The 14678-nt window shown below is 43.3% G+C and overlaps 1 protein-coding gene across 5 annotated transcripts in view; it reads right to left on the reverse strand.

Moving 5' to 3' along the window:
• GPSM2 (G protein signaling modulator 2) overlaps positions 1–14678 on the reverse strand; it is a 66868-nt gene that overhangs the window by 13209 nt on the left and 38981 nt on the right. For 2 of the 5 annotated variants that reach the window (XM_073582859.1, XM_073582855.1), the window contains 4 exons: positions 14338–14411; positions 11588–11767; positions 6753–6912; positions 5898–6115 (listed from right to left, as the gene is read on the reverse strand). In XM_073582859.1, the coding sequence (XP_073438960.1) occupies positions 5898–6115; positions 6753–6912; positions 11588–11767; positions 14338–14411 (632 nt within the window). The remainder of the gene's footprint in view (positions 1–5897; positions 6116–6752; positions 6913–11587; positions 11768–14337; positions 14412–14678) is intronic. The other 3 variants (XM_073582858.1, XM_073582857.1, XM_073582856.1) reach the window with 3 other exon arrangements.

Below are 14678 nucleotides of genomic sequence, written 5' to 3' on the forward strand. Positions count from 1 at the left end.
GAGCGGGAGAGAAGCCCGCTTAGAAGAAAGGGGCGGGGGGCATGGCCGCGACGCAGCGGTAGGCCCGAAGTGAAGCCGGGGCCTAAATTAGTTGCGGTGGCCACCTGTCAGCAGGGGGTCGGCGCGGAGGTCGGAAGAAGGGGACGCCACAGCCGCAAGCCGCTCTCAAGGGGAGGAAAGGAAAAAGGCCCTGTGCTCCCTGTCTCCAGAAAGGGGGAGGGGGGGGGGGGAAATGCGGGGCCAGCAAAAAAGAGCATGGTGTGCCTATAGATGTAGGGCGACTGCGAGCGCCCGCATCCCTGTGCCATTGAAGAGGCCCCCTGTCCGCCGGGAATGAGCAGCCAGGTAATAAAAATCTATACTCACCCATCCCCGATCCGTTACCTGGGTCTGAAGAAGTCCTGCGTCCCATCCAACCGACAGGCTCTGGTAGGCGAGTGGGAGGGAGACTGGCGACAAGGACCCCTGGAGTCGCTGGCACGTCTTGGTGTCGGCGTCCGTCTGGCTGGTCCTGCCGCGGAGAACTGCAAGGATACGGGGTGGCAGTACACGCCGTACTCGCAGACTCCATGTGGGAGTACAGATGTGACTTTTCACTCTGTATCCCTCCGTAGAACCTGTAAAGGAACGACGCACGACGAGGTAGATATGGGTCTAATGAAAGACCCGTGTCCACCTCCTACTGACACTAAGCTAAACTGAGGAAATTGGTGCCAGTCGGTGGGGTGTATACTGCGGAGGAGGAGCTAACTTTTTTTGTGCATAGTGTCAGCCTCCTAGTGGCAGCAAAGCATACACCCATGGTCTCTGTGTCCCCCAATAAGGCGAAGGAGAAAGTCAAACGGCGCTCCTTCCCTACTGAGGTCTGCCATGCGCCGAAACAGTGGTTCCCCCCCACATATCACATATCAGCGTACTCAGGACAAATTGCACATTAACTTTTGCAGTCCAATTTCTCCTGTTACCATTGGTAAAATAAAAAAAATTGAACCTGAAGTATTTTTTTTGTGAAAAAAAGTTAAATGTTAATTTTTTTTTTTCAAACATTCAAAAAATTCCTGTGACGCACCTAAAGGGTTAATAAACTTCTTGAATGTGGTTTTGAGCACCTTAAGGGGTGCAGTTTTTAGAATGGTGTCACTTTTGGGTATTTTCTATCATATAGACCCCTCAAAGTAGCTTCAAATGTGATGTGGTCTCTAAAAATAAAATGGTGTTGCAAAAATGAGAAATCGCTGGTCAATTTTTAACCCTTATAACTTCCTAACAAAAAAAAATTTTGGTTCCAAAATTGTGCTGATGTAAAGTAAATATGTGGGAAATGTTATTTATTAAGTTTTTTGTGTGCCGTATCTCTGTGATTTAAGGGCATAAAAATTCAAAGTTGGAAAATTGCGAAATTTTCAAAATTTTCGCCAAATTTCCATTTTATTTCACAAATAAACGCAAGTTATTTGAATGAAATTTTACCACTAACATGAAGTACAGTATGTCACGAGAAAACAATGTCAATCACCGGGATCCATGGAAGCGTTTCAGAGTTATGACCTCATAAAGGGACAGTGGTCAGAATTGTAAAAATTGGCCTGGGAGTTGACGTGCAAACCACCCTTGGTAGTGAAGGGGTTAAAACATATCAAATGTTTAGAAATTCTACTGTGCCTAATATTTTGGAACAGTGCAATTTGAGTTTTTATTCATTTTGGAGATTATACTGTTATCATTGGGAGGTTTCTTCAATAAAATTCGATGTATAATCTAACCGGTGATGACTTTTATTAGACTGACTGTCATTTGTACCGACTATTTAGGAAAATCATAGAAAAATATCATTTGCATAATAATTTGGAACCCAGTGTAATATGCGAAGGAGAACATTCATTTTAAGAATTTCACATTTGCCAAACCAAGTAATGATCAATCAACTTTAATGTTCTGGAGCAATGGTAAAAGATTAAGTTTGAAGATGGAATTAATATCAGTGGAGAAGAGAATAAGGCCGGGGTCACACTGGCGAGGAATACGGGAGAGTGATTGGCGCAAAAAGCACGCATTAGACACGGACCAATGATTCTCTATGGGGTCCCTCGCACTAGCCGTATATTTCTCATCTGTATTCTACGCTCCGTGCCACTCGCAGCATGCTGCGATTGTCAGCGTACTACGCCCGTAATACGCCAATGCAAGTCTATGGGTGCGCAAAAAATACGGATTACACACGGACCATACGTGTGACTTGCGAGAAATACGCACCCGGTATCTTTGAGCAAAGCCGGCAATTCAGTGCGCGATATAGTAAACTCACACTGACAGGTTTAATAAAGATAGAAAGAATAGATATAGACACATAGAATACATAATATATATATATATATATATATATATATAAAATATATATATATATATATGTATTCTATGTGTCTATATCTATTCTTTCATTTCTTTATTAAAACTGTCATAGGGCTCCATTATATGTCAATTTTGCAAGCCTGCGAGAAAATCTCACCATACGGATTACATACGGATGCTGACATGCGCAAAATACGCGACCACACCTTGATTACGGATGACATACGGAGCACTATTTAGGGGTCTGTCATCCGTATTACGCATGTAAAATACTGACCGTATTTTGCGCAGGTTAGTGTGACTCCAGCCTAATGCCTAAATACTTCAAGGACTGAGATGACCAACGAAATTTAAATGAATTATGTAATGAGGAAACTAATTTCAAATGGAGATTTATATTCAAAGCCTCCGACTTCGTTAAGTTAATTTTAAAATTAGACAAAACTGCATTTTCTTTTTAAAAATTCCAACATCAAGCTAGGGAGAGATACAATCGGGTTAGTAATGAAGAATAGGTCAACCGCTGGAGCCACAATTTTTTTAAGTGATATTTTGAATCTTTAGACCCATAATATCTGGGTTGGACTGGATACACTGAAGGAAGGGATCAAGCGTGAGGATAAAAATTAGGGGAGAGAGGGAAGCAGCCCTGCCGAGTGCCATTTGCAATTGGAAACTTCTCGGTGAAAACACCATTCACCCGCACACAGGCGAAGGGAGTACTATAGGGAGAACTGATCCACTTTAGCATGGAGCTCTGCAACCCAATAGATTTCAACACCTTTTCCATGAACACCCAGTTGACCCGATCAAAGGCCTTTTCAGCATATGTGGATTAGAGCATCAAAGGAGTGTCATCTAATTTGGCTCTATAAATGAGATTCAAGGCCTCAGTGGTGTTGTCCCTCACTTTTCTGCCAGAAATAAATCCCAGGGTGAATAATGTCTCCGAGCAAGGACGCAGGTCTGGTTGCTAGAATCTTGGTAAAAAGTTACAAATCTACATTAAGTAAAGATACTGGGCGATAGCTGGAGCACAGGATCTTTACCTACTTTATGCATAATCGTAATGTTGGCAGTTAGTGCATCTTTGGAAAGTGGAGATACCGAGCCAGCAGATATTACTGATGGCAGACAAGAAGGGAGAGAATATGTAGGAGTTGAGTTTGTTGTAATAGATCAGGAGGAGACCATCTGGACCTGGGGCTTTACCTGAAGGAGTATTATTGATTGCAATTTTAAACTCTAGGGCAAAAAAAAAAGGGGGGGGGGGGGGGGGAGACAAAAAGCGCAATATGGTCTTATCCACGTCACAAAGGATAGAGTATATCATGAAATTTGCTCACCTGGTTAGGATGAGATAAGAGCATGCAAAACCAAAGGAAAAAACGATGTGTGCATATACCCTAATAAAAATAAATAAGTAAAAAAGCAAGTGCATTAAATAACATAGGGTACTTGGTAAACACTATTTTGATCAAAATAGTGTTTACCAAGTACCCTATGTTATTTAATGCACTTGCTTTTTTACTTATTTATTTTTATTAGGGTATATGCACACATTGTTTTTTCCTTTGGTTTTGCTTGCTTTTATGGCCAATGTGAACATGCTTTTACATCATGCATGTCATTCAATTCTACTTCAGTTCAGTTTTTTTGTTTTTTCTTGAGATAAGAGCATGTAGGTAGCGGCTGCTGCAGATCCACAGGTCCTTAGTGACCAGAAGAAATTATATATCCAAAGGGAGTTCGTAGTTATATTCCGCGCTGCCGCTGAGACAAATTCCAGGAGAATGCTGTATGATTGCAGTGGTTTTATTCAACGCGTTTCAGGGGTCTCATGCCCCCTTCATCAGGAAATACCTGCCATCCCCCTCTTCCTCTTTCTTTTTACTCCCTCAGCAGACAGCATCTGATAAGCTGAGCTGCTTGTGTGCTGAGCGGGAAAAAGCAAGAGGAGGAGGGGGATGGGGGAAGCTGCAGCTAGAGTTGTCACAGCACAGACATACTACACAGGAGGAGGCGGTGCCCAGACACAACAGAGGCACGATTGACGGTTGGCAGGCGGCTGATACAGGGGAGACACACCATACCTACAGTATGGGACACATTACAGGTATGAGGACCTATTTATAAAAGTCAATATTTCAGCATTACTAGGGGTCAGAAACAGAAGAGCCACCTTCACAGAATGCAGCCTTAGTACTGCTGAAGGTGGCTCTTTCACTTAAAAACGCCCTGGGGGGGGGGGGGGGGGTGACAGGTTCCCTTTAAAGGCAGAAGCAATGTCTTTTGGCAGAGTTACTTTACCGCCCGAGGGGGTGCTGTTTTGTTTTTTTAAACCGTCTTTATTGAGTGTAATACAAAGTATACATATAATGTCCAATAACATAACAGAAGAACATTTATGCAATATTACTGACATTAGACTGCCTTTTTCAACTATAACCCCCCCCCCCCCCCTCCGCCACTAACCAGGGCAGACGCCATAACTTCGTAACACAATTTCAATCCAGTCTGACAGGGATATTACCGGCAAGCTGCTCTGTCATATACCAGTTGGTGAGCGGGAAACAACTATATATCGCCTGGCATGTGGAAGATGTCTGAAAGAGTATTTTAGGGAAAGAGATCATTTTAATTTAATTAGATAGGCTTTACCTGCAAAGGACAATTTAAGGGATTTCCAGGATTGAATTTCTTGTATAACTACAGAAATAAGAGGCTGAACATTTAATTTATAGATATCATGAGGATTTGATGGTAAGTCAACGTCAAGATAAGGTAAAGAATTTCTCCTCCGCTGAAAGGGAAAAGGGAATGGCCACCGTTTCCGAGCAGTTTGTGCTGGTATTTCTTAATGAAGTTTTGCCCTCCCTCATTGCGCCCCTTTCCCCATTATGAACAAAGAACAAACAATCTTCAGAAATTAAAAGAATAAGACAGTGCTTATAAGGGAGTTTGTGATCATATAGACTTGCAGGTTAGAAAAATATAAGGAACAAGGCGGAGAGGAAGACCACCAACCCGATGGCTTGATACTATCAAGGTAACTGAGGAGAAGACTATGATCTAGGGTTGCACAAGATCGATCTTCCTACAGATCATTCATCTATCAAGTCGCCATGGCTCAAGATCAAGCCTAAGGACATTAAAAATGACTTGCAGGAGTTAAATGAGAAAATGGAAAACAGTGTTAGGAGCGCAGGAACGAGACTCCGACAAGAGATGGGTTTAAACCACAACGCGTTTCAACGGAGTATCCATCTTCATCAGGTGGAAGTTCCACCTGATGAAGACGGATCCTCCGTCGAAACGCATTGTGGTTTAAACCCATCTCTTGTCAGAGTCTCTTTACTGCGCTCCTAAGACAGTTTTCCATTTTCTCATTGCTCCTATCCTCCATTGGAGGTTTTCGGCTGGATCTGCGGTGGAGACCTGACATCCTTGTCTGCCCCTGGGTTGCTTCCTAAGCGCTCCTTTATGACCGCTTATCACTGACTCTTATTGCAGGAGTTAAATATCATTGTTCTATATGATCTATTTACCTGGCATTTGACCAGCATGTCAAAGAAATCGTCATCTGGCTCTATGTTCTCAGTGGTCATCAGGTGGCCCAGCACGGACTTACTGTGCTGCTGGCTGATTCTCAGACCAGGTAGATTGCTGAAGTTGGCCCTCTGGTCATCCAGCCTCCGACTCTGGGAGCTGGCTAGTAGGTCCAGAAACTCATCCGTACGAGGGGATACAGCAGACGCAGATAAGGCTGCAGAAAAAATTAACCACAAATCAGTGACCAGGCGGTTAAAAAGTAGAGTCTGCCCATTCCCTTTATGCTCCACTTCTGGCATTGGCTCCAAGACTGAGATAGAGTAAAACATTTCAGCTGACAGCAGCAAGCCTATAATGTGCTCTCGCTGGAGGCAAATGCTTTAGGCTTGTGATATAGAAGGGTTAATATTTCCACAATTTGGTTTCACTGGTGATCCTGCAATCTAATTTTAGGTCAGAACAATACAGCTACAACACTTTTTTTCTCTTACAGCCTGAAAAAAGAAACCTGATCCCCAAGTTAAAGGAAAAGGAGCAAAGCCTAATAGACACATTCTGTACATATAATCGAAATGACACCAGTGTGAACAGGGTCTTTGGAGGTCATCAATTCGCCTCTATTATGTGGATGTGTTATTTTAGTACCACGTAGTAAAACAAGGTATCCAATCTCTTGATACCATTATGCTTTTTTTGTTATATCAGGAACATAAATATTGAAGGCCGTCTATATGTAATAACATTATAATCACCAAGTGATGGGAGAGTACAGACACAATTTCGGTGTGCTGGAAGAAATGAGACCTGTGATATAGAAGTGCAACATTACAGATTGTTCCTCATAAACTTACATTTTCTCATGGATTTGGGAGGTGTTGATGTAGCTGTGGGCACAGTCATGAGGTTTCTGCCCTGCAAATTGCACCTCTGATCATCCATTCGGTTGCTTTGAAATCGACTCAAAAGATCAAAGAATCCTTCATCTCCAATACTGTCTGGAGCGGCAGACTTCTGGAAATAAAGAATATCAGTTAGTACAACACAAACCGGTCCATGGAACGGTGCAAAATACACTGAACCCAACAAGCTGGCCTTTAATTCATTTTAGCCACCAACTGTTTACAGAGCAACAGAAAGGTAACACAAGTGCAGAGGACCTTCCCCGGCATGGGCAGGTGAATCCGGCCCCACCATGGAATATGGACTGCAGAGTTGAAGAAACATTGTGATTTCCAATGTCTGATGTAGAGATATTAGCTTATAAAGTTTAGATTCAAATTTCCACTATGACAGAGGGGGCATTAGCAGAAAGTCTTTGGGAGGGGGGGTACCTTTTCCCCTGCATGATATTTCCCAATGATAAGCCAAAGAGGTCATGGGGGGTGGGGGGGATAACATGCCTTCAAAAAGCTTAGAACAGATTTTCTCTGTGTGAGACATGCAATGACACACAGTCCTGCTCTCATCGCTGATCTCACTGCCGTCATCAGTGCTTACAAGTGTAGGAGGAGAGATGAGCAGAGCTGTGTGTCATGGTAAACACCTCCTGCAGCTCTTATTTCATGGCACTGTCTGTCATCAGTGCTTACAAGTGTAGGAGGAGAGATGAGCAGAGCTGTGTCATGGTAAACACCTCCTGCAGCTCTTATTTCATGGCACTGTCTGTCATCAGTGCTTACAAGTGTAGGAGGAGAGATGAGCAGAGCTGTGTGTCATGGTAAACACCTCCTGCAGCTCTTATTTCATGGCACTGTCCGTGTGCACTTAGGGGGTGTAAAGTAGAACTGTGTGGTCAGTTGAGAGCTGCAGAGCTGTTTCTCATGACTGATGTATTCCCTTCCCCCATCACAGCCAGTCCTGGCAGTGAGACTGGTAAGAGCTGTGTGTCATTACATGTCAAACATAGAGCAAGCCTGTTACAAACACCTGCTTATGATTTGTCATCGTCGTCATCATCAGACAAGGTGAAATAAAAAAGTACACTCCCCAAAGAAGAATCTTTAATGCGCTCTTACAATCTTAACTTTACAAGCTACTAATTTTTGCTAATATCTCCACAACATACATGAAAAGTAAAATGTACATTTTATTCAGCTCTGCAGCCACTTGCCCATGATGTGGCCAGTTTAACATGCTCAAACTGGTGATATAATCTATTTTAAGAAAAAAATCTATTAGGGAGATGGCCATTACCAAACGTCACCATTACAAAATCCAACTACTGGGATTTATCACACTGGACCTTCTTCGGAATATAATTCTTGAAACGGCAGTCACTGCACAGTGGGCAAACTGCGGACGGTTCTATTGAGCAACGCATATCACTACAGGACCTAGGCGGTGTACCAGCAATAAAGGACAATGGTCATCAGTCACAGCTGTGGGAAAAAAACGTCAACATTACACAATTTATTAGTTCATTACGCAGCGAGCCGCTGAGCTCACTGATTCGCTTTGTGGTGGACATCACATTAACAGAGCGGCAGTCAGTCAGCCGAGCAGCTTTGTGTTCCAGCTACATGGCCGAACCGCTGAGCTCACGGATTGGCTGCCGGCCGCGTTGTCTACACAACATCAGGTATACGTCCAATGCCAGACAGCGGGGCAGTAGCCGGACCAATTGTACCTTTAGTTTCCCAAATCTACTGCAGTGTTTGTCAGACGTCCTTTATTTAAAGATGCTAATGATGTGCTCAGTGCACCCTGGGTGTGGCCAAGCAGGTCACTGCACCTTCCCACATACTTGTTTTCCCATATATATCTAATCCCTCGACTCCAATAGTCAGAGATGTCAATCAAGGAAGAGGGTTCGGAAATGGATGCAAAACAAGTAGATGGGAAGGTGCAACTGAATTACTCGGGTACGCCTAGAGTGCACCAAGCACCTCATTAGCATATTTGCTTAAAGAACAAACCCAGTGATGAATTTGGACACTGAAGATATGATCAAGGTTACCTTTAACGCCCCTACAAGGTGCGATGCTTAGTTTGTTTCACCAGTCATTTGTGCAAACTGCCTTTAAGTAACAGATTTCTGCATCACAAAGGAGATTTGCAAATCAGGACTTGGTAACACATTTACTAGTAATTACATTTCAGGAGATAAACCTATGGAGTTTTCACATATCAACTTTCCATACAGACTATAAATCAAGGTGCCTTGGCATAGCCATTAACCAGAGGAGAGAGCAACGCCCCCTGTGGACAAATGGGCAAACTGCTTGACACCACCCACATTATAATAGTATATATGCCGCTTGCCTCAACCAGCAGTGAGGTCAGGGGCCGACTTGATAGGACAGCCTCTTGCCATATTAGTGTCTATGAAGAAGACCACAGCACCTGCTGGGTAACAATTACACCTATAGGGGCTGAATCAATCAGGTGCTTACACCAGAAATCGGAGGTCAAGAACTTAACTCAATATTTTTGTGCAAATCTGAAACTGCACAAAAATATTACAACATTTGGTGTTTACACACCACTCCCAGACAGGCACATCAATCTAGGCAAGACGGTGTACATTTATAGCGGACACGCACATTGGGTGCTAGAAGCGGCATACAACACTTAATGAGTCAGGTGTCTGTACTCCAGCAAGCATGGAGTGTGCATTCTGCCAGGCTTAAAGGGAACTTGTTATGCAAAGAAACGCTAGTAAACTGCAAATATGGGGGTAATCTGCAGGTCCCACAATGTGCCGTCGCTGCACTAAGAGCCCTGCTACCAGGAGGAAATTAACTTTATTCCACCTAACAGGCTTGGTCTTTCAGTCACAAGGGTGGTGCGGGTTTCAGCTTCCTCTCGGCTGTACCCTGGCCCCCCACAAAAACCCAAAAGTCATTATCTCAGTAAATTACAATAATTAACAAAAACACCTGCAAAGGCTTCCTAAGCATTTAAAAAGGTCCCTTAATCTGTGTCAGTAGGCTCCACAATCATGGGGAAGACTGCCGACTGACTGATATCCAGAAGGCAGTCACTGACACACTCCACAAGGAGGGTAAGCCACAAAAGGTCATTGCTAAAGAAGATGGCTGTTCACAGTGTGCTGTATCCAGGCATATTAATGGAAAGTTGAATGGCAGGAAAAAGTGTGGTAGAAAAAGGTGCACATGCAACCAGGATAACCGCAGCCTGGAAAGGATTGTTAAGAAAAGGCCATTCAAAAATTTGAGGGAGATTCACAAGGAGTGGACTGCTGCTGGAGTCATTGCTTCAAGAGCCACCACACACAGATGTATCCAGGACATAGGCTACAAGTGTCGCATTCCTTGTGTCAAGCCACTCGTGACCAATAGACAATGCCAGAAGCGTCTTACCTGGGCCAAGGAGAAAAAGATCTGGACTGTTGCACAGTGGTCCAAGGTGTTGTTTTCACACGAAAGTAAATTTTGCATTTCATTTGGAAATCAAGGTCCCAGAGTCTGGAGGAAGAGTGGAGAGGCCTCAATCCAAGATGCTTGAGGTCTAATGTGAAGTTTCCACCATTGGTGATGGTTTTGGGAGCCATGTCATCTGCTGGTGTAGGTCCACTGTGTTTTATCAAGACCAAAGTCAGCGCAGCCACCTACCAGGTAATTTTAGAGCACTTCATGCTTCCCTCTGCCGACAAGCTTTTTGGAGATGGAAACTTCATTCTCCAGCAGGACTTGGCACCTGTCAACACTACCAAAAGTACCAATACCTGGTTTAAATACAACAGTATCACTGTGCTTGATTGGCCAGCAAACTCTCCTGACCTTAACCCCATAGAAAATCTATGGGGTATTATCAATAGGAAGATGAGAGACACCAGACCCAACAATGTAGACGAGCTGAAGGCTGCTATCAAAGCAACCTGGGCTTCCATAACACCTCAGCAGTGCCATAGGCTGATCGCCTCCATGCCACACCACACTGATGCAGTAATTGATTGAAAGAGAGCCCAGACCAAGTATTGAGTGCATTTACTGAACATACATTTCAGTAGGCCAACATTTCAGAGTTTAAAATCATTTTTCAAGCTGGTGTTTAAAGTATTCTAATTTACTGAGATAATGACTTTTGGGTTTTCATTGGCTGTAAGCCATAATCATCAACATTAACAGAAATAAACACGTGAAATAGATCACTCTGTAATGACTATATAATGCATGAGTTTCACTTTTTATATTGAACAACTGATATAGATTAACTTTTTGATGATATTCTAATTTTGTAAGGAGCACCTGTGTAAGCATGGCATTAAATGGGCACGCTGGGGAAATAAATTATCGTCACGCTCATATCTTCATAAACAATTGGGATAACATTACTAGTGCAGTTTCCCATCTTCACAGTAGCTGCAATTCTGTGACACTGTAGCTGCTCCCGCTCCCTTATGGGACGTTACGTCACACATCATATGAACAGCTGGCTACAATGCAGTGCCAGTAACAGTCAGGACGGTGGCTCGGTTACAGATGCCGCTCTTTATACTCAGAGCCGTGACTGAACCGGGGCTGACGCAGTCCTTGTGTCTGAAACTGAATGCTGCCGGGGGAATAAAGTTCATTTTCTCCCTGCAATGTTTGGGTAAGTGAAGGGGCCAAGCAGGTTATTAACGCTATTCACCTGCAGATGTACCCCGAATATGCAGGTTTATAGCGTTTTTCTCTGTTGACAGATACCCTTTAATACACTTAAAAAAAAACAAAACCCGTACCCGCTGGGAATTGGACATCTTCCTGTTGGCATCTGAAGAGTTACTGGCATCTTGCAGGACTTTGGATGCACTGTTCTTAAACTTCTTGCCCTTGAGTCTATTGACAAACATGAGCTTGGCAGACGGTTTGGATAGAAGAGATTTCTGCTTTACTAGGATCTCACTGTTCCAGTTCTGAACCTGAAGGTAACAATTTAGAGACAAATATAGACCCTGGTTATGTCCTCATGTAATAGTGGCCACAAAAATTGAGAAGACTGAGGTGGAGAAGTGTAGCTGCAGGGGTCAAACTCAGAACAATCATCTGATCACCTATGGATCCCATGTTCACAAGTTTTAGGAGCCTAGTAATAGTTCTGCATCACACTTGCACCTTTGAATGGCAGCTACAGTCATGGCCAAAAGTATTGACACCCCTGCAATTCTGTCAGATAATATTCAGTTTCTTCCTGAAAATGATTGCAAACACAAATTCTTTGGTATTATTATCTTCAAGTAATTTGTCTTAAATGAAAAAAACACAAAAGAGAATGAAGCAAAAAGCAAAACATTGATCATTTCACACAAAACTCCAAAAATGGGCCGGACAAAAGTATTGGCACCCTCAGCCTAATACTTGGTTGCACAACCTTTAGCCAAAATAACTGCGACCAACCGCTTCCAGTAACCATCAATGAGTTTCTTACAATGCTCTGCTGGAATTTTAGACCATTCTTCTTTGGCAAACTACTCCAGGTCCCTGATATTTGAAGGGTGCCTTCTCCAAACTGCCATTTTTAGATCTCTCCACAGGTGTTCTATGGGATTCAGGTCTGGACTCATTGCTGGCCACCTTAGAAGTCTCCAGTGCTTTCTCTCAAACCATTTTCTAGTGCTTTTTGAAGTGTGTTTTGGGTTATTGTCCTGCTGGAAGACCCATGACCTCTGAGGTAGACCCAGCTTTCTCACACTGGGCCCTAAATTATGCTGCAAAATTTGTTGGTAGTCTTCTGACTTCATAATGCCATGCACACGGTCAAGCAGTCCAGTGCCAGAGGCAGCAAAGCAACCCCAAAACATCAGGGAACCTCCGCCATGTTTGACTGTAGGGACCGTGTACTTTTCTTTGAATGCCTCTTTTTTCTCCTGTAAACTCTATGTTGATGCTTTTGCCCTAAAAGCTCTACTTTTGTCTCATCTGACCAGAGAACATTCTTCCAAAATGTTTTAGGCTTTTTCAGGTAAGTTTTGGCAAACTCCAGCTTGGCTTTTTTATGTCTCGGGGTAAGAAGTGAAGTCTTCCTGGGTCTCCTACCATACAGTCCCTTTTCATTCAGATGCCGACGGATAGTACGGGTTGACACCGTTGTACTCTCGGACTGCAGGGCAGCTTGAACTTGTTTGGATGTTAGTGGAGGTTCTTTATCCAACATCCGCACAATCTTGCGTTGAAATCTCTTGTCAATTTTTCTTTTCCGTCCACATCTAGGGAGGTTAGCCACAGTGCCATGGGCTTTAAACTTCTTGATGACACTGCGCACGGTAGACACAGGAACATTCTGGTCTTTGGAGATGGACTTGTAGCCTTGAGATTGCTCATACTTCCTCACAATTTGGTTTCTCAAGTCCTCAGACAGTTCTTTGGTCTTCTTTCTTTTCTCCATGCTCAATGTGGTACGCACAAGGACACAGGACAGAGGTTGAGTCAACTTTAATCCATGTCAACTGGCTGCAAGTGTGATTTAGTTATTGCCAACACCTGTTAGGTGCCACAGGTAAGTTACAGGTGCTGTTAATTACACAAATTAGAGAAGCATCACATGATTTTTCGAACAGTGCCAATACTTTTGTCCACCCTCTTTGTTATGTTTGGTGTGGAATTATATCCAATTTGGCTTTAGGACAATTCTTTTTGTGTTTTTTCATTTAAGACAAATTAAATGAAGATAATAATAACAAAGAATTTGTGTTTGCAATCATTTTCAGGAAGAAACTGAGTATTATCTGACAGAATTGCAGGGGTGTCAATACTTTTGGCCATGACTGTAAATGGTCACATGAGTCTAGATGTTACTGGAGAAGGATATGCAGTAATGATTAGCAGTCTGAATATCTTAGGCCTGCACAATATATAATAAGCAGGTAAAAAAGTGCTGAACTGGTGGAAGTAATATCTGTATCACAGGCAGGAATATGGAGGAGTGCAGTTGAAGAGGTTCTCCACTACGCAGACAACCCCTTCCTATGTTACCAGTAAAATAATACCACTCACCTCCGCTGCTGTTGCACCGGTGTCAGCATTGGCTCTCCTAGAGCTTGCGTGACATAATGTCATGCAATCCCTACAGCCAATCAGCACTGGCTTCACTCTCCCCTCTTGCGCGTGTAATTGACATCCAGAGTAGGTGAGAGCAGCCACATGTCATTTCCTTCGGATGTCCTGATTTGCCCAAAGGAAGGGAGAGTAAAGCCAGTGTTGAGTGGCTCAAAAATTATGTGACAACAACTACAAGCAAGCCCTGGGAGAGTCAGTGCAGACGCCGCTGGAATTGCACCGGAGGAGAGTGTAGGTGTTATTTTACTGGGGGAAACATAGGGATTCAGGAGGGCTCGTCTATGTAGAGGACAACCTGTCCTATGCAATCTGTTGGCAGAATGACTCCTGATGGCATTTCTTTTGCTAGCCTGTAATAATACAAGTATATGGCAATACATTTTCCCACAATGCAAAGTTCCAGAAGACACATAAATGAGACATTCAGGGCAATCACCTTATCTGGCGTTAGCTTCACGAGCTCGAGGTTCTCCATGCTGTGACGTCTGCTCAAACGTGGTCGAGCACCTGCTAAACAATGCCAGGTACATAAGATGATAATAGATATTTCTACATTTGAGAGTCTGACACCAGTTCCCTGTTGATCCGGGTGAGAAACTTTGCTGTTCTCTTTATTTGTAGTGAAGGAAACAATAACCACTAAGAATAGGAGTTTTTATTTTAGGACGTTAGCTAATATATAGAAGCACACACGCTGGGGCCAGAGTCAATGTTCCCTCACTTGTATTAGCTGCCAGGCACATCGGATGCTGCTCATCTCCAGGAAGCTTTGGGGAA

Source organism: Dendrobates tinctorius, unplaced genomic scaffold (assembly GCF_039654945.1).
Source record: "Dendrobates tinctorius isolate UK_male_01 unplaced genomic scaffold, ASM3965494v1 ptg000074l, whole genome shotgun sequence".
Taxonomy (NCBI): Eukaryota; Metazoa; Chordata; class Amphibia; order Anura; family Dendrobatidae; genus Dendrobates; species Dendrobates tinctorius.